General features: G+C 51.6%; 2 protein-coding genes across 2 annotated transcripts in view; both read right to left on the bottom strand.

Moving 5' to 3' along the window:
* Positions 1-2076: 2076 nt before the first annotated feature.
* On the bottom strand, positions 2077-12324 carry RAMP1 (receptor activity modifying protein 1). The gene is made up of 3 exons (XM_060257232.1): positions 12118-12324; positions 6321-6462; positions 2077-3566 (listed from the first exon to the last, which is right to left on the bottom strand). The coding sequence occupies exons 1-3, from the start codon at positions 12173-12175 to the stop codon at positions 3311-3313; spliced, it is 456 nt and encodes a 151-aa protein (XP_060113215.1). The 5' UTR covers positions 12176-12324; the 3' UTR covers positions 2077-3310.
* A 2026-nt stretch (positions 12325-14350) lies between these two features.
* LRRFIP1 (LRR binding FLII interacting protein 1) overlaps positions 14351-19199 on the bottom strand; it is a 104029-nt gene continuing 99180 nt past the window's right edge. Inside the window, exons 17-20 of the mRNA XM_060257070.1 lie at positions 18176-18290; positions 17455-17534; positions 15086-15190; positions 14351-14517 (exon numbers count right to left, since the gene is read on the bottom strand). Of these exons, the coding sequence (XP_060113053.1) occupies positions 14407-14517; positions 15086-15190; positions 17455-17534; positions 18176-18290 (411 nt within the window). The 3' untranslated portion in view covers positions 14351-14406. The remainder of the gene's footprint in view (positions 14518-15085; positions 15191-17454; positions 17535-18175; positions 18291-19199) is intronic.

Here is a 19199-nt window from a genome sequence, read left to right on the forward strand (position 1 = left end):
TGGAGAAGACATTCCCTTCGCTTGTGGAGGCGACGGCACAACTCTGCATCTGAAGCTGCCTTCCCTTCACTCTCCAGAGTTGCACTGCCTCGCCAATACGCCCCCACAACTACGGCAGGAAGGGAAGGCATTTTCAAATGACTTCATGCCCTGAGTTGTGCCGCCACAAGTGTAGGAAAGGCATTTTCAAATGCTGAATAAATTCAGGTCTCCCGATTATTTACCTGAATCCCAATATCATAGCAGTATTGGGATTTGGGAATATTGGGAAGTATTGGCATTTGGGGGGCACAGTGGACTTGAATTTTTTTTAAAGCCACTTTTTGTGCACACCCCTATAGGGAGGCCTGCAGGAGCAGTCTAAGCTGCTGCAGAAGGTGAGGAAGCTGCAGCTGCTGGGGGTGGGGAGGGGAGGACTTCCGGCAGTGGGAAGGGTGCATGGTACCCAGCCTATTCTCCTCCACCTGACAAGCAGACGCTCCTTGTCCTGAAATCCTGGATGCATCTACTGAGGGTTTTGGGGACATAATATTTAAGCAGAAATAGTTCTCTTTGAGGTTACAAGGAATTGCTCAGTTTTAATACAATTATTATTCTGCTGTGAAAGAGACCGTTCTGCATTAAAACAGTTTTCTAAAAACCATTAAAGGGCTCCCAGTTTTGTGGTATTTGCTAAAACTGAAATAATGACACCAGCAAGCAATGCAAGGTCATGGGTCACTTAAAGTTGGGAGTCCACTCAGGCACCTTTATTGAGAAGGGACGCTTTTGTGCACGCAGCCTTCTTCAGAGGAGGGAATGGGCCACAGTGAGCAGAACTACGTAGAGCTGGTGGGCAGGGGTTAAGCATGAAAAACAGAACCAAGTCAGCATCTATGCCAAGATAGTATGATGAACAAATTGAAAGAACCACCAGTTTGATTTAGATACCATTTCTTCTGTTGGACAACAGCAAAGTCAATAAAAATGTCAGACTTGAAGAGTGCTGGTGAGAATGTCACAGGCAATAAATGCAGTCTGTTAACTGCTCTATGGCTCCTCAAGGCTGGGTTAAACTGAGGACATGTTTTTCTCAGAGGTGGAACTGTCCGCCTAGTTTACTTTGAGTAGGACCGTTACGTGCTTAACCACTGCTCACCAGCTCTGCTCACTACCTCATTGCTCGTCTGAAGACGTGTGCTTGGAGCACACAAAAGCTGACATTCTGAATGAAACTGTTGGTTTTAAAGGTGCCCCTTGACTCCTGCTTTGTTCTACTGCCTCCGCCCAACACGGCTGCCCTCTTGGGCAACTTGAACAGTCTTCAAGGATTGTTCTTTCTCTCGTTTGAACTTACAGAGAGATGTTTTCTGCATACTTGAGGAGTCGGCAAAATGATGCAGAAACTGCCTCCGCGGCTGTTGTTGGCTCCATCGGATTGGCCACACAGAACTGTATTTGAGAGAGGCCAGTATTTTCATTTTCCTTTGCTGGAACAGAAGATAAATTCCAAAGCGGTTTTCTTTGCTGCCCACTTCTTGGCACATTTCCTCAGAAGGACGTTCAGGCAGCTGACAGAACTGGGCTTGATCAGTTGAATCCTAGAATAACGGAGTTGGAAGAAGGGACCTCCAGGGTCATCTAGTCCAACCCCCTGCACAATGCAGGAAACTCACAAACTCCTCCCCCCCCTACACACACACCCAGTGGCCCTTGCTCCACACCCAGAAGATGGCAAAAACTTGCTTAGGATCTCTGGCCATCTGGCCTGGAGAGAAAGGGCTGGTTCTGAGAGGAAGGGCCCCTAAGAACAAAGTCCTGAGGCAACCCCTCCTGCCCTGCCCGCTTCACAGGGTCATCAGCAGAAGGGGCCCAGAGCTTCTCCCTCCCCTCAGCCCTTTCTGACAGACCCCCAGGGGAACTGAGAGGCTCCTGGGGGGGAGGGAGCACTAATTAAATCAGGGTTATTATTAATTAGCAACTGCCCCTGAATGCTCCTAAATGCCCTCTACAAACAAACCATTTCCTGCCTCTGGGGCTGTCCACACGTCAGGGAGCTAAACATCCTGTTTTTCCAGAGATGAGACATAAGAGCACTTAGGATATGAGGAAGTTTAATATTTGAAGAAAACACGTGTTCAGCTCAAGAAAGCAACACAGGCGTAGCAAGTCAGCAAAGGATGAGAACACACAGCTTTCTCCTCCTCTGACAAGGCCTCCCTCCCTCCCTCCCATTATCTGGCCTTTGAGGACAGGCAACGTTTGCTTGAAGTTGCAGCACTCGAACAGTCCGTTATGAGGCCGGATCTCTCGGTTTTGACTCCACTCCACTGCCCCTTGCTTTGTGGGCCACATGGAGTCCTTCATGGCTTTGCAAGCCCAAAAGAGCTGCCCAAACTGGGAGGGGTGTCTGTGAGAGAGAGTCGCCCTGATAGGTAGAGTTTTTGGGTAGCCACTTGGATGGCCTTCCTGTCCCAAAGGAAGACCTCCCCTTCCAGCTCTCTAGTCTTCCAAACGTTACGGCTCTACCTGTGACTTCTTGGCAAAGAAGGAAGCCATCAGCATAACTAAGAGCTTGAATGCTTGGGGGGGGGGGGGCAGGAGACTCAACAACAATGCTCTCTCCTTCTTCCCTGCTGATGGCTGTCACTCAGCAGTAGGGCTCTTGTCCAAAGACAGAGAGAAGTAATCACTGAAAGACGGGGGCGAATGCTTGGGAGGGTGGGTGGATGGCGTTTCTTCACAGATGCCATAAACGTTCTATATCCTGCCATATGCTGGGTTGTATTCTAGCCATTGTCCAGCTAGTCATGGGACTCCGCTGGAACTAAAAAATATAATTCCATCTTTATGCCTATATTATTTTTTAAAAACCACCTCAATGCCCTGTCATTTGCACAACAGCAAAGCTGCTGGAGACTGTGTCCAAATACCTTGCCATATCCTTCCATACATTCCCTGACCCCAAGAAAAGGTCGCAATCATGGAGCAAGCGGGGAGGTCACGAGATGAAGCCAAGGGGGACACAAAGGCAACGTTAACTGGAGGCACTTCAGAGAGGAGACACTGTGGCCAGATCAGAAAGGCTTCAGGGATTAAGCTCACAAGTTCCTGGTTCTAACAGATCTAGTTGCAGCTTTTCTCTCTGGGTGGCAGAATGATTTTCCCTACTGAACAATGTTAAGAAATATGACTGTTACAAACTCATTATTCCAGTGCAAGGAGAGCAACCTCTTCTTCACTGCAGCTGAATGGCCTGGAATTCTCTTCACGTGAGATCTGGAGCCTTCCGAGTGACTCGTTACGCTCACTGCTCCAGGGGCTGCTGAGTTCAGACGATGCCCTCACTGCGCTTGCTGCGCCACACCACCACGGCCGTCATGAGGAGAGTGACGAAGATGGGGACCACAATGAAGGGACACAGCACGATATTGGGGGGGTCGTGCAAAGACCTCCCTGACACAGGGCAGCTTTGGAAGTAGTGCTGGTGAATGGCTATGAAGAACTCGTCCACCAGCTGGTTGGGCCAGTAGCAGTCCAGCTTTGTAGCTATCAGGAAGGTGCAGTTGATAAGTTCCCCGTACCAACTGGAGAGAGAGGAAATGGAGGTGCGTTAGAAGAACGAAGGACACATCACAAAGTTCTGGCACTGCCCCCCCCCCTCAGAGGATGCACAGCAGACCTGCCCTCAATCACACCCCCCTGAGCATCTGCAAGGCACTCTCCACATTCCCACGTGACAACAGCAGTAGAACGAGGGAGCCATTCAGCTGCCTTACACGGAATGGTGCCCTTGCTCCTTTGAGGCCAGCAGTGGCTCTGGGGGGTCTTCTCCCCCTCTCCTGCCTGGCCCTTTGGACTGAGCCTGGGGGCTCTTCCGGAGTCCCTCCCCCTGCAGGGACCTTGCTGGAGAACAAGGGCCCCCTGAAAGTCAGTGCTGGCTGGAGGGGGGGTGGTGGTGGAAAATTTTCAACTGAAATAAACAGTTCAAAACCATGTCCAAGGTTGCGTAAGGCTTTAAACATCAGTACCAAAACCTTGAGGTGGATCTGGTACTGAATTGGTAGCCAGTGCAATTGGCACAGCACCGGCCGAATGATTGCCCATAAAGGCAATGCAGTTAACATTTTGCACCAGCTGGAGTTTCTGGATCAGCCCCAAGGGCAAGCCTGCATAGAGCGAGTTACAGTAATCTAGCCTGGAAGTGACTGTTGCATGGATCAGTGTAGCTAAATCCTGGGGGGCTAAGTAGGGTGCCAGCTGTCTGACCTGCCAAAGATGAAAGAAAGCAGATTGAGCAACTGCTGTGACCTGCACCTCCATGGTAAGCGGGACGCCCAGTATCACTCCCAGACTCTTCACCTTCTGAGCCGGCACAAGAGATGCACTGTCCAGTGTCCTAGCTCCAATCTCCCTCAGTTCAGGCACAGGACCTCCGTCTGAGTTGGACTGAGCTTCAGCCGGCTTTATCGCAACCATCCAGCCACAGCTTCTACAGCCCTAGTCTGATGATCTGGGGTAGAATCTGATCGCCCATCCATCAGCAGACAGAGCTGGGTGTCATCCACATATTGGTGACAACCTAGTCCAAAACCTCGAGCAATCTGGGCACGGGGGTGCATATAGATGTTGAACATCACTGGCGAGAGAAGAGCTCCCTGCGGCACACGACATTCAAGCTGGTGACGCGTGGAGGTCTGCTCGCCAAGAGCCACCCTTTGTCCCCGACCACGGAGAAAGGAGAACTACTGTAAGGCAACCCCCTGAACTCCAATGTCGGCAAGGCGGTGGATCATTAGATCATAATCGACTGTGTCAAATGCTGCTGAAAGATCTAACAGAAGCACTGACCCGCCTTGATCCAGATGCCTTCAGAGGTCATCTATGAGGGCAACCAAAACAGTTTCCGTCCCATGACCAGGGTGAAAGCCGGACTGGAAAGAGTCAAGGATAGAAGTATCCTCCAGAAAAGCTTGAAACTGCTCTGCCACCGCTTTCTCAATTACCTTGCCCAGAAATAGAAGATTCATAACTGGGCGGTAACTGGCCAGCACCATATGGTCCAAAGATGGCTTCTTTAAAAGCCATCTTTGAGTCTAACTGGGAACATCCCTGATGACAGGGACAGATTAACCTACTGCGTGATTTCTGAATCATTTAACGTGTCATGTGAAATGCTCAGGTGTTGCTTCAGACTTCTGATGTTGCTTCAGACTTTCTGCTGTTGCTTCAGACTTTTATCACCAGTGGCTATTAGCCACAGTGTGTGTACACACACACATATATTGGCCCCTGTGTGACAAAGAGTGTTGGACTGGATGGGCCACTGGCCTGATCCAACAGGGCTTCTCTTCTGTTCTTATGTGACACAGAGTGTTGGACTGGATGGGCCACTGGCCTGATCCAACATGGCTTCTCTGATGTTCTTATGTGACACAGAGTGTTGGACTGGATGGGCCACTGGCCTGATCCAACATGGCTTCTCTTCTGTTCTTCTGTGACACAGAGTGTTGGACTGAATGGGCCATTGGTCTGATCCAACAGGGCTTCTCTTATGTTCTTATGTGACACAGAGTGTTGGACTGGATGGGCCACTGGCCTGATCCAACATGGCTTCTCTTATGTTCTTATGTGACACAGAGTGTTGGACTGGATGGGCCACTAGCGTGATCCAACATGGCTTCTCTTATGTTCTCATGTGACACAGAGTGTTGGACTGGAGGGGCCATTGGTCTGATCCAACATGACTTCTCCTATGTTCTCATGTGACACAGAGTGTTGGACTGGATGGGCCACTGGCCTGATCCAACAGGGCTTCTCTTATGTTCTTATGTGACACAGAGTGTTGGACTGGAGGGGCCACTGGCCTGATCCAGCAGGGCTTCTCTTATGTTCTTATGTGACACAGAGTGTTGGACTGGAGGGGCCACTGGCCTGATCCAGCAGGGCTTCTCTTATGTTCTTATGTGACACAGAGTGTTGGACTGGATGGGCCTTTGGCCTGATCCAACAGGGCTTCTCTTCTGTTCTTATGCTTGGCTTCCAACCCAGATCCCAAGGCGTTGCTTACTTGATGCCCCAACGTTGGCCGTAGTGACTGATGCCACCCTGTGATTGGCCTGGAGCCTCAAGGAGAAGGCTGGACTGTGAGGAACGGGGCAAAAGCACTCGGGTGGGTGTCAGTGTCAGGCAACCCCCCACACACACACACGCTCAAAAGGATCAGGCAGGCAGGTGGGTGCCCATGGGGGGGGGGGTGGAAAGTGTCCTCACTTAGGCACATCCATCGCTGGCGCCTTCCATTCCCTGTGGAGAAAGAGGGCTGAGGATCCAGCACTCACCCAAAGGTCTTATCCCAGTCGCACCACAGCGCCTGTCTGAGCGTGCCCATGTCAGATTTGAACCTGCTGAAGCAGAATTCCTGGACAAAGTGGCCGTAGGCGGCTTCATGGCATCCAGCGACCACCATTGAGTGAGGAGGGGCTGAAATGGGGAGAGGGAAACCAGAGATAAACAACGTTTAGAAGGAAACAAAAATGTGCTCCATCCCTCTGCCCGAATACCAACAAGTAGCATCTCAGGCTTGCAAAATGAGACACGCCTGAGGAGAGGGATCTGCGTCTCCTCCTTCAGGGAGGCAGAGCGAGCACGTGTGGAAAACCTCCTGCTTTGGACCATCTTCTTTGCATATGAAAAGTGAGACAGCAGTAACACGCAGCACTTGGCTAAGCACAGCAGTGCTCAATGCAAGGAGAAAACCACAGAAGCATTAAGGACACCTGTAGAGCCCTGATGGCATAGGAGGGGCTAGAGAGCGAGCCAGAATCTAATATTGTCAGAGTATTATAGGAAAGTGACAGACAGAAGCTGTCAGAAAGTTGAGGTAGGAAGAGAAAGGAGGATTTGAGAGGGGAGGAACGTGCAAAGTGAAAGTCCTCAGTCCTCACTCAGAAGTTATTATTATTCACTGAAGAATTAAGCTATAAACATCTTGAAACCAATACGCTTACTGTACAAATAAAGTTTTGTTTTATATTAACCTGGAGTCTTATGATTTTAAATGACAGTCTCCTCCTCAGGGCCACTGAGTCCTTAGAAGAGCTTGGGCACGATTCAGTGGGGGCCTTTAAAGAAAGGGTTTGGAATTGAATTCCTCACACAAATGGAAAGTGAAGTTGTGACAGGCCCCTCGTGAGCTAACACTTGACCAGCCAGGATACCTTGTTCAAGGTCCCATCACCACATCCTTAAATTCCCTCCACTCCTGTGAATTTCACTGTCCTTCATCAAATTCCCTGCAAGAATTCACAAGCCACGATAGGAAGGGGTTCAAACTACCAGCAGTTGCTCTTACAGAACCCAGAACATCTCTCTGCAGTCAGACTCTCTGAACAACTCCGAGTGCAGCACAAGCTGGGGCAAGATGCCCACCAGCAAGAGGGGCAAATGGTCAAGGAGACTCCATCTTGGCCTGGTTCCCCAGACCACCAACACCCCCTCCAGGCCAAGAGTATTCTGCACCAGCCATCGAGCGAAGGAGAAAGGCGCCTGAAGAAGGATAGCTATAAACAAACAGGACACAGGAAAAAGGAGGAGGTGGTTTCATAACTTTTATAACACTGGCCGTGTCTCATTCAGTTGAAAGCAAAGGGAAATGGACATGTCCCTGCAACAGACTTCCGTGCCATTTGTTAATCATTAATAGTACTCTTGACCTGGGCACAGAATGTTGGCAGCTTTGGACTTCCTCTAGAGATATCCTGGATATAATCGCAGCCCCTGAAATCCAAGACGACACAGGGCTGCTGCACGGCCAAAATAGAGCAGCAGCTGGCAAAACGCAAGAGAGCAGCTTCTTCCGCTGCGATACATAAACATATCTCCTTCACTTCATCCACTTCAGGGGCAGGGAAATGAGAATATTTATTATCATGACGAAGAGAAAGCAACAGAGGCTGGCGTGGCAGACAGGCCGCATCTAAATCTGTTCAGTGGAAAGCAAGAGCTGCCAAGATCCTGGAAATGTGGCCCCTTCGCCGCCCCCCAAGCACGGCTCCTGGAGGGGGGGGAGCTGGGGCCAGCGTGAGGCTCTGACATTCCCTCCCTCCTTTGTTTGCCACCACAGAAAGAGAAGAGCAGACCAGCTGGGAGATCCTGCATTTCACACAGCTGAACCCCTGATGCTTCCACTGACTGGCAGGAGTGAAAACCTACCAAGGAACAGTGAGGGCAGGGGCCAGGCACAGACAGGAAGGCTGCAACAGGAGAAAGAATCTGCACAAAGTCCCAGAAACACCCCCCACCCCCCGGTATCTCATGTCAGTTTTTTTTCAACAGAAAAACTATGAATTTGGGATGTTTTCTGAAAAATCATCCTAGGAAGTCTTTACAGTTAATTCCCTCAAACGCACCTACTTGAGTATCCAATGTTGATTATTCTATGTATTCTATGTTTTTATACTGTTTTATGGTTTTAATGCCCCACCATTATGTCTACTCACGCATATGCATGTCTATGTAAGCCATCCTGAGCCCGCCACAGCAGGGAGAGCAAGACAGAAATGGAATCCAATAAATAAATGAATACCTTCTCCCCTGGACATTTTGGGAAATGGGCCGCAAGCAGTGCCAGGAAGCTGACCTGTGGGTTGGGCAGTTCTTTAGCTCGGCAAGTCTCAGAAGGTGTTGAAAACTAAAAAGACGACTAGAACAAAGCTGGAGTTCAGGCAGGCAGCATTAAGCCCAACAAGCCCTATTCTCAAGGTATAAGCTTTTGTGTGCATGAAGGATGCAATGAAGGAAATTACCAGTCCATCCATATCGGCAGAGTGAGCCATAAATTTGCATTCAGCAGAAGGAAGATGTTTAACAGCTGAAAGGACCAAACAGGAATAACAAGCTTAGTTTATACAGTCACCATTTGTTTGGGTTTAATTCCTTTGGGGGGGAGGGGAAGGGAAAACTTAGTGAAGGAAATAAAGATGTTAAAGGAAATAAAGACAGATGGGCAGATAGATCCTTAACTGTGGGCTGCTGGGAGTCCTTGACTGAGCGCCCCCCCATGACGCTCCACCAGCCTCCTCTCCAACCTGGAGGAGGCCTTACAACAGGGAAGCCTAGAACGGGTCAAAATCTGGCAAGACCCTCCTTGTCCAACAAAGACTGGATACTCGGGCAGGTGCTTTTGCCGGACTCTCCCAGAGTGGAATAGAATGCCCCTCCCACAGGGGCCCTCTTGCAATGTGACTGCAGGCTTACCAAGCCCCTCCCCCCAAAACCCTCCCCAGCCCTTGGCCCCCGCTCCCTGCAATCCACTCCAAGGGAGGAGCTGCAGCACGCAGGTGACTGTTACCTGTCTGCCACAGGCTTGCACACCTGAATGGGTTCAGGGGGATCTTTCAGTCCTTGTGGTAAACAAAGAAACAAGCCACCACGGAAATGCACCCAGACAAGACTATTCCCTATTCAGCTCCGTTGCCAAAGTACAAAGACACAAGATAATGTTATAACAAAAGAAAGTTAATCCAACAACATCTTCATCTAGTTTCTCAGTCCAAAAGAGGACAGATGGGCAATGCCAGCCTGCTTACTGCAGTGCTCACCTTTCAGAACATGCCATTAAAAGAACCACACTCGTCTCCCAAGAGCAACATCAACAGGACATCTCTCTTTTGGTCAGAGGACTTGGGCTATTTTTCTGGGGTAGTGATATGGGCCCATCTGGTCTTTCTTCCCCTTCTTTCCTGGAACTGCCCCCGAGTGCCGTCTCACTGCCTTGTTTGTCTCAATCACAGTGCTGACAGACGGCTTTTCTGCCGGTGTGTTCGAAGGGCATCCCCCAACCACCCCCACCGCTGTATCTCTGCAGTTCGATGGATACAAACTCTTTCACAAACAGCTCTGCTTGTCTGCCAGCCTGCCTGCTGGCCTGGAACGCAGCTGTTTCTCATTGAGCGTGTGTGTTCTGCAAAGACTGCTGGGGACTTAGAGGGAAGACGAGGAGGACACGATCTCTGGCACGAAGAGTTGGTATAAAAGAATCAAAAACAACAACTAACCACCAGATTAAATTCTGACGTGAAGCGTTTGCACATGTAGTCATTTGGACCAAGCAGGAGTAAGCCGAGCCACTGGCATCCCCAGGAGCCAGTCATTCAAACAGAACACAGGATGAAAATGGACTACCTAGGGCAAGTCTGGCATCAGGCCGAGGAGCACTTGGGATTGGGCAGGTCCTGGGCCCCAGAGGGGGAGGGGGTGCAGGATCACCTGGAAGGAGTCAACTGCCCTCTGGGCCACGGGATCCCACAGCCATCTCACTCTCCACTGCTTGCGATTCGGCTTTCGCAGCCATGGCAGGAGACACCTTCCTCCCACTCATCTCTACACATGGGCTCTTCTAGGGTGTTGCCCTCTTCCACTGGCATCCCTCTCAGGCTGGCTTCAGGGGACCAAGACCCAGAGCCCTACTGAAAGGGGGGGAGGGAATGTCTGTCTCCCTCCCCCCCCCCCCCGCAACAGCACGAAAAGAGCACCCACACACCCAGAAACCAGAGGCTACTAAAACTGGCAAAGACCAGATAGCATTTATTTGCATTTAATACAGGGGTGGCCAAAGTTGCTTAACGTAAGAGCCACACAGAATAAATTTCAGACGTTTGAGAGCTGAAAGACAGGAAGGATGGGAGAAGCAGGAGGGAGGGAGAGGTGGAAAAAAAGCAACTTTAACTTTAAATGTCTTCTCCAACCCAGCCAACGGGCTGGTGGGGGCTTCAAGAGCCACACAACATGTATGAAAGAGCCACAGTTTGGCCACCCCTGATTAGTTGCTTTTCAAAATGAAAGACTGTCGATATTACTGCTGTGGGCCCTGAGAGGTGCCGCACCAGCACTCCATGTCCTCTGGGTCTGCAAGGAGGGCTGGATAGATGGCTCAGTGTGTCTTTGCCAGTCAGTGGGAAGGAAGGAAGGAAGGAAGGAAGGAAGGAAGGAAGGAAGGAAGGAAGGAAGGAAGGAAGGAAGGAAGGAAGGAAGGAAGGAAGGAAGGAAGGAAGGGAGGGAGGGAGGGAGGCCCTTTCCTAGAAAATGTCATGAGGCTTCCTTCTCTATGACGTTTTAGGATTGTGGGAAGTTGGAACTAAAGCCCTCGGTCCAAATGCTAGAGCACTCAAGCCTAGCTGTGGTTTCAGAGCTGAATGTATTTCACTTGTATGAGCGAGCAGGGGCAGATGGGTGGCGTGGCCACGTGGTCCAGGAGAGCTGGGGGTTAGAGTTAGGGGGAGCTGGGGGCAGGGGGGAGCTTCCAGGAGCCACCGCTCCCCTCTGTGGGGGGGGGGAGACCTGAGCAGGGCACTTGGCCTGGGATGAGGCCCTCTGGCACTTGCTCCCTCCTCACTGCCTGCTATTCTGCTATCCCCACCCACCCCCCAGGCAAGGCGAGGCTGCAATGGGCGCAGGAGCTGCCCCAGGGACAGTTCAGGGGACGCTTCTATTGAACTCAGCATTCGGAGCACTGGCTTGGGCGGCCCTCAGTCGCCCGGCGGGCATTGCCTTTGCAGGCCAAAGAGCCGCGTTGCCCCTCAGGGGACCCCCCCGCTGCCTCCCTTTCCTTCCTGCGGCCTCCCAAACGAGGCGCTTCGTAGCCAGGGTTTCAGCGCCCCCCAAGGAAGAGCCGCCAGCAGGCTCTCCTTTGTGCCCCGCTCGGGGGGCCAGGCGCCTTTGGGAGCCCCCCCCGCCCTCCGCACAACAACCCCGCCAGGCAGGCCGCCCAAGGCGAAGGCCAGGCCTCCAGCACGAGCTCCCAGGGCTTCGAACCCCAGCCCCCGCTCGCCCAGGAGGCCGCTCTCCGTGCCAGGCGCCTCCTCCCTCGGGCATCCCTGCCAGCCCTCGGGGGGGGGGCGCCGCGGAGCCGGAGGCCTGGAGATCCCGAGAGCCGCCCCCGGTGCAGGGCCTGGGCCAGGAGGAGAAACAGCCTCGAGGACCTCTGCGGCGGCGGCGGGGGGGGGGTCCAGCCTGGCCTCGGAGCAGCAGCAGCCCCCCTCCCCCCCCCCCCCGGGCGCGGCTCCTTTCTGCAGCAGGGGGGGGGGAGGGAGAGGGGCGCCCCCCCAGCAGCAGCAGCAGGCCTCCCCCCGGACTCACCCAGGCCGAGCAGCAGCAGCAGCAGCCCCAGCAGGAGGCCCCCCCCAGCAGCCGCCATCCCCGGGCCCGGCCCGCTTCTCCAGCCCAGCGGCAGCAGGTGCAACTCCGCCCCTCCCGGGCCCGGGCTGGCGGAGCCTCCTCCTCCTCCGGCGGAAGGAAGGAAGGAAGGAAGGAAGCGGGGAGGGAAGGAGGGCTGGGCTGGGCTGGGCTGGGGAGAAGCCGAGCAGAGCCTCCCCCAGGAGGAGGAGTGCTCGGGGGGTCTCCGCTCTCCAAGGCCAGGGCAGAAGCATCCCCGGGGGGCTCCAGGACTCCGCAACAGCCTCCCCCGGCACAAGCCCGGCAGCGACCACTCCACACAGCCATGCCCCCCCGACCCCCTCCCACCCACGCCAGACTGAGACCCCCGCCCCCCATGAAGAGCTGCACAAAAGCTGCACGCACCGCATCTCCCGGCCTCACGACTGAACAAGCGCCGGGGCTGACACACTCGGAAGCAAGAGCTGGTCTCGCTGCTTCAAGTCAAAATGGGCTTCCGCTGGGACTACCGACAGGATGCAAAGAGGGCACCCGGCTAGGGGATGCCGAGGAATGGATGAGCTTTTGTGCTCCACCATGCGGGGGTTTGGCCTGCTGGATTCAAGACCTCTCCGATTTGCCCACCAAGCCTTAAGAAGCAAAGGAGCACCAGGAAATCACTTCGCGGCACACTCTCCTGTGTTGGGGGCTGCGCTGCTGAATCTCTGGACTAACATTTTGCAAGCTACTTGATTCACCTTGCACACATTTTGCTCATATTTAGCATTAATTAGTGTGAACAGTGAAGGGAAATGAAATGTTTCTGTGTAAAGCGCTGACTTCTGGTGATCCCCAAAAGGGGGAGGCAGTGGTGGCTGGCTTGGCCTTCCTCCCTTCCAAATACTGACCCCGCTGGGAGCCAGTCTGGTGCCTGGTGAAGTGCACAGGCTCTCTCTCATCTGAGGAACCAGCTTTGATTCCCACCCACCCCCCTCCTCCTCCCCCACATGCACCTGCTGCTGTGATCTTGGGTCAGTCCCATTCCCCCAGAGCGCCCTCAGCCCCACCTCCCTCCCAGGGTGTCTGCTGTGGGGAGGAGACTGCATTTATTTATTTATTTATTATTTCCCATTTATACCCCGCCCTCTCCGCAAGCGGACTCAGGGTGGCTTACAACATTATAAAAACAATCAATCCAATAAAACATATAAAACCATAATTTACATATATTAACTTTAAAACCATTCTATAGCGCTATTTCAGTCCAGTATAGGCGGTATTGACTTCTCGACCAAGATCGCCTGCATTCTGTAGGATGTCCGGTGGCAGCCTTTTTTCAATCAAACCGCAAAAGCCTGTTTGAACAATTCGGTCTTACAGGCCCTGCAGAACGCCCCTCGAGACTCCTACTGAAGGGCGGGGTACAAACCCAATCTCCTCCTACTCTGAGCTTCCAAGAGCTAAGGAAACCAGGCTACTCCACGCCTCTTCCTTCCCTCCCTCCCAGAAAATAAAATGACATTTCCAAAATACAGGATTTCAGGTTTATTTAATTTTTTGGCAACATTACATTTAAAAGAAATCACTGACTTTATTTCTAAACCCAAGATTAAATACTAATAAAAACCTGCAATTTCTTTATGTGAAGCTATTGCCTATTGACCTTGAAATAAAAGTCTTATGACTGAACAGGTGCAAAAAAAAAATCTCTCCACAACTTTTAAGTTTTTAAAAGTCATTTAAGGTCACTTTTGCTTCCAAGACCGTTTGTGTCCATGACTTCCGCCAAAGGAGTTTTGCTTCATAATGGCTTGTGGTTCCACAGTGCTTTGTCAATGGAGAGGCTGCCGCTACCACACTCACTATTGCTGGAGGTGCTGCCGCGAGGGGGGAGTCCAAAAGGTCCTCCTTTCCCTTGCACTTAATGATAAATAAAGAAAATTCAAGTTCCTTCTGATACGTTCGCTTCCAACACGTCAAAAGGCAGCTGCCGTCTCTTTTCAGGTGAGGAGCTCCGGTGTGCTTGTGAAACGGTATGCAGGTTCTGAGCCACACACATTTCAAGAGGGGGAGGGCGTCGGCCAGACATTGGAAGCGGCTCTTTAGTGCAGCAGATTTGAATCTGTTGGTAGAACCTCCATCTGGCAGAACATGGCAAATGTCCGATGTTCGTTCTTCCCAAAAGGCCTGGGGGACGCCCCCCCCCCCCCCAAAACATCAGCCTTTGCAGAACAGCTGCCGTTTTGTCAAGTGGTTTCCAGGGAAAACTGCCATCTATTGCTGAGAAAGCAGAGCGCTCCGATTGGCTTTCATCTTCTCAAGCCTTTTCAGGAGGTGACCGTTGCTGACTTCAAGCTCTTCTGTTTTATCTAATGCTGAACGAAGCTGCAAATAAATTAAAAAATAAATTATATTTACAGATGGATTCAGAGTCCTCAGCAGCTCAGCCAGCCTTGCAAAAGCCCTGCAAAACCAAGTCAGAAAGTGAATCCAAAGTCTTCTGGGTTCTAGTCCAATGAGACCTAGACTCTGCCAGAAGAGCAAGAAGGGGAAGTAACAGGATTTGTTTCACGGGCTCATTTATTTGGACATCTGGCTACAATAAAGATTTCTTGGGACAGTTGAAGACAACTATTTTTAGTTCCCTTTGGGAGTGGGAAAAAGCACTGCTTGCTCTTTACTCTGTGCTAGTTCTCTCAAGGGGGTGCAGTAGCTGCTCTGGAAGTGGGGGGGTGGAGGGGGGCTCTGTTTCTGTAGCAGAATAGTCCGCAACGCTGGAATGTCAGAGCGTGTTTGCAGTTATTGGCTTAAGGAACACAAACATCACAGTGGGGTTTCCTTTCTGTAGAAATCTGGAAACAGGTTTTGCATTCAATCAACTGAGGAACAGCAATTAGTTTGTCTTCTATGGATAATTCTGGTGACTGATGTTTCACTTAGGTGTATAGATTACCTCTCTTTGGAGTTTACGTTTTTCTGCTTTCAGCGCATCCTCTGTCCTTTCTGCATTTTCTGAAGCCGTTTTATAACGAGCCACTTGACTTTCCAGTCGTATCACCTAATGCGAAAGGAACTTAACAGTAAGATTAGAAGTAGGACAAAAGAATTCTAGTGATCTTTTTCCCCATTGTGGCAATCGCTTCTTACTGGCAGAACACTTCACCAACCCTATAGGATTAATTTGTCCCATGCTCCTCGCCCACAGCCATTTCTCCAGGTCATCCAGCCCCCAGAACTGCTTTCTAACCAGGGGCAATTCCTTCCATGTATTCAGGGTCACAGCCTGAAGAAGGTCATGCTCTCTTCTAATCGGTCTGTTTCTGTCTTGAGTGTCAAGCGGGTTGTCATGGGTGCTGGGGACCCTGCAGAGGAAGACGAGTCTGCCGAGGAAACTGTACCCCTGCCACCTGCACCAGTACCCCTGCCTCCTGCTGAAGAAGATCCCAGCCCCCCTGCCTCGCCCTCTCGGGTGGCTCGTGTGCGTGACCGCCTCCGTCAGGACCTCAGGGATCGGAGGAGGGCGGCACGCTCACAAGCAAGGCGCTCCCTGAGTCCTGAGTTTTGAGAGGATTCTGGCCCTCCTAAGAGCAAGGATGCTTGAGTTGTAACAGGATCCTGGCTGCCTCCCAGAGCCAGCAATTAGCCCAAAGGGGCAACAGCCAGCAGAGGGCTATATAGCTGTGGGCTTTGGGAGGAGGCTTTGTGGAAGCAACTAGTCATCTCCCTGACGTTCTAGCATCCACTCCGGCTTGACTTTGGTTCCTGACTCCCTGACTTTGGCTTTTGACTTCTGGACTCCCTGACCTCGGCTTCTGGACCTCGGACCTGCGATACTTGCACAGCAATTTGGATTTGGCACCTCGGACACTCCTGCTTGCTGGCTACAGACCTCGGACTGCCTCTGGACTTTGCCTGACCCGGCCCCAGCCGTGACAGATTACTTCCACCCGACAAACACCCACTCCACAGGATGGAGGCTGAAGCAAGTGAAACCACAGAACTACTGGCTGTGCTCCAAGCCCAGGTACAGCAGCTAACACAGGCAGTAGTGCACTTGCAGCAACAACCTGCGGCCAGTGCTCCAGCCAAGTGCCCAGTTCCCCCACCTGACAGGTTTGGGGGTGCCGTGGAAGAATTTCCTGCCTTCCTAGCACAGTGCCGGCTGTACTTTGAACTGAGAGCACGGGACTTCCTCAATGACAAGACAAAGGTGTGTTTCATCATCAGTCTGTTAAAGGGGCAGGCAGCCAAATGGGCCACACCGTTGCTGGTCACGTCCTCTCCCCTACTAACTAATTACCAGGGGTTTGAGGCCCACCTGTCTGCTGCTTTCTCTAGCCCAGTCCAAGCAGCCACAGCCAACCGGAAGATCAGGGCACTGAAGCAAGGCAACTCCTCGGTGGCCCAATATGCCACCGAATTCAAGCTCCTAACCCAAGACCTGGCGTGGAATGAGGCTGCCCAGATGGACCAGTTTACCGAGGGGTTGGCAGAGGAGGTCCTGGATGAGCTGGCCAGGATGGAGCAACCACCCACGCTCCAACAACTTATTACCCTCTGCCTCCGCATCGATGGCCGCCTCGAAAGTCGCCGCCAACCCAAGACCAGAGGGCGCCAGCTCCCTGCGCCGTGCCACTTGGCTCCTAGCCCGTCCCTAGCTAGTACCAGCGCCACGGATGAGCCTATGCAGCTTGGAGCTGCTCGACCCCGCCTGACCCCAGAGGAAAAGGCCAGACGCCGCACGCAGAATCTGTGCCTCTACCGCGGTACGGCAGGCCACTATGCCTCCGGCTGTCCTGCTAAGCATCGGACACCCGTACCTTCGCTGCCACCGCCACCAAAAGGGCACTGCCTCTGGACTTTGCCTGACCCGGCCCCAGCCGTGACACGGGTGCGCAGAACAGCAAAACGTGAGAATGCCAAATAAATGGCTCAGAACTAGACTCACAAAATAACCTTGTTGCACACACTCAAGAAAGGATTCCAAAACCTTTTTTTTTAAGTCCCCTTCTTGCCTGTCCAAATCTGCAGCAGCAGCTGTTGCCAGCAAGAGGACCACCCGCCCGCCCATGAAAGCTCCACTACGGAAGAGCGGGAGTAACAATGCCATATGCCAACAATGACTTCTTACATTTTCTAAAAACTGCTTTTTATATAAAAGTAAATATGTTCGGAATTGAAATAAAAGTTTGTTCCGCTTTGCATTTCAGGAGGAATTGCTTTGTAGCATATCTGCTTAGGATTGGGGCCTGAGAAATTTCCTCCGCAGCATTTTCAAATAAGGAACAACAAAGAAGTCCCATAAATGTGCCATAAACTTACATTCTGCTCCAGCGCAGTTATCTCTTGTTCAGCCTTTGCAAGTTTAAACTTGAGATCGCTAACTTGTCTATTTGCATCTCCTAAAGTAATTAAAAATGTGATCGCAATCAGACAATTATTTATGAGGTTCTAGCTACACAATCCATGGGCATTAAAACAATCACACCACAAAATATCTATACTGTAAATATGGGGCAGTTGACATATGTCAGCATTTTCCAGCAATAAATCTGATGTTTCTTAGACTCCAGCGGCCTCAGGAGGGGACCGCTGGATCTCTCTCTGGTTTCAGTCTGTTTTTAGCCTTCATCCTGGAAGGGAAACCTGAGCCCTTTTGCTGCACTGCAATGAACACTCCTTCCAATGTGCTCTACCAGCTGGAAATGAATGCTGCATGCACCCAGCAACCAGCATGCGGACTCCAGGATTACATCAGTCAGCTCTGACCATACTGGGCACATTTCTGCCCTCTCTGCTTGGGAACAGAAGAAAGAGCAACCATTTGATTACATACAAGGCAAGAATGACCTCGCAGATTAATTTGCAGCTGGTTTTCTCAAGCAGCAAATGGTCACTGATGTCTCAGGGGAAGAGCCGCTTGGGCCAATGCAAGAGCAGGTCATTGCTAATCTTAAAGATATATATTACTTTATTGATTATGCCCCAAGGTAAGTATTACTGAACACGAAATACAGAATATTGAATGAGGAAGGAACCTTACTTTGAATATCAATCACATGTGTTTCTGTGCCATTTTCTACGATTCCGTCTTCCAAATGTAAATTATCAGTTTTACTGGTCTGTTTTTCTTCCAGTTGTGCTTTTAATTTTCTAATCTGCAAACCATAAACAATGTAATCACCTTTTTGAGAAATAAACCAGCAACTTGCTTTGGAACAGCTTCAGTCCAGAGTCACTGGTAGGCAGAATTTGGGTGGGTCTTCTCACTCACTCCACTTTCAGAGAGGTGACTGTCCTTTGAGCCAGATTCGGAAGGGCAGCAGCAACTGCACCACGTACAAGCACTGACTGACTGAACACCCAGAGCGGAATGGCAGGAGTAGATCATCATGTTTTATCTTTTAACAAAAACTAGAGCAAACGGGGGGGGGGGGGGCAGGTTGCTTATCTGTAACTGATGACTTCTGAGTGGTCATCTGTGCATTCACACCCATGGGAGTAGGGTGCCTGCGCCAACTCTGGTCGGTATGTAGCAAACCCGGGATCTTCACGCCGCGATCCAGTGAGCACGCGCAGATGCCCCACCATGCCTGCTCACCAGGGTGGCACGCACATCCTGCCTGTTCCTTCTGACTGCTGTAAGATCCTGATAGAGGAGAACCAGCAGCAGTGGGAAAAGAGGGCAGGTGGTATGAATGCACAGATGGCCACTTGAAGAAGATCCTCAATTGCAGGTAAGCAACCTGTTTATCTTCTTCGTGGTTTCTGTGCTTCACACCCACGGGAGATTAGCAAGACAGACATACCTGGAGAGGCAGGAGCTGGCGGTCAACCAGAAGTAGAAGCTTGCAGCACCAGATGTCCCATGTTTGCTGTCTGGCGCCTGCGCACGTCCATGCTCCAATGCTTCATGAAAGCACTGGGTGCCTTGCAAAGGCCTGTCAGCGAGGCGCTTCGGAGGAATGCAGTAGATGTTGCCGTGGCCCATGTGGAATGGCCGCATACTGGACCAGGCAAGGGTCTCTTGGCCAGGACAGAACACAACTTAATCATTTTGGTGAGAC

This window comes from Heteronotia binoei, chromosome 16 (genome assembly GCF_032191835.1).
Source record: "Heteronotia binoei isolate CCM8104 ecotype False Entrance Well chromosome 16, APGP_CSIRO_Hbin_v1, whole genome shotgun sequence".
In the NCBI taxonomy this organism is placed as follows: Eukaryota; Metazoa; Chordata; class Lepidosauria; order Squamata; family Gekkonidae; genus Heteronotia; species Heteronotia binoei.

What these genes read in the sequence shown, in the direction of transcription:
- RAMP1 (XM_060257232.1), bottom strand. Translation starts at nt 12,175, where the DNA reads ATGGCGGCTGCTGGGGGGGGCCTCCTGCTGGGGCTGCTGCTGCTGCTG. An exon ending in GCTGCTGCTGCTCGGCCTGG is followed by an intron (nt 6,463 to 12,117) that starts GTGAGTCCGGGG and finishes TCCCCATTTCAG; the next exon opens with CCCCTCCTCACTCAATGGTG. An exon ending in GACTGGGATAAGACCTTTGG is followed by an intron (nt 3,567 to 6,320) that starts GTGAGTGCTGGA and finishes CTCTCTCTCCAG; the next exon opens with TTGGTACGGGGAACTTATCA.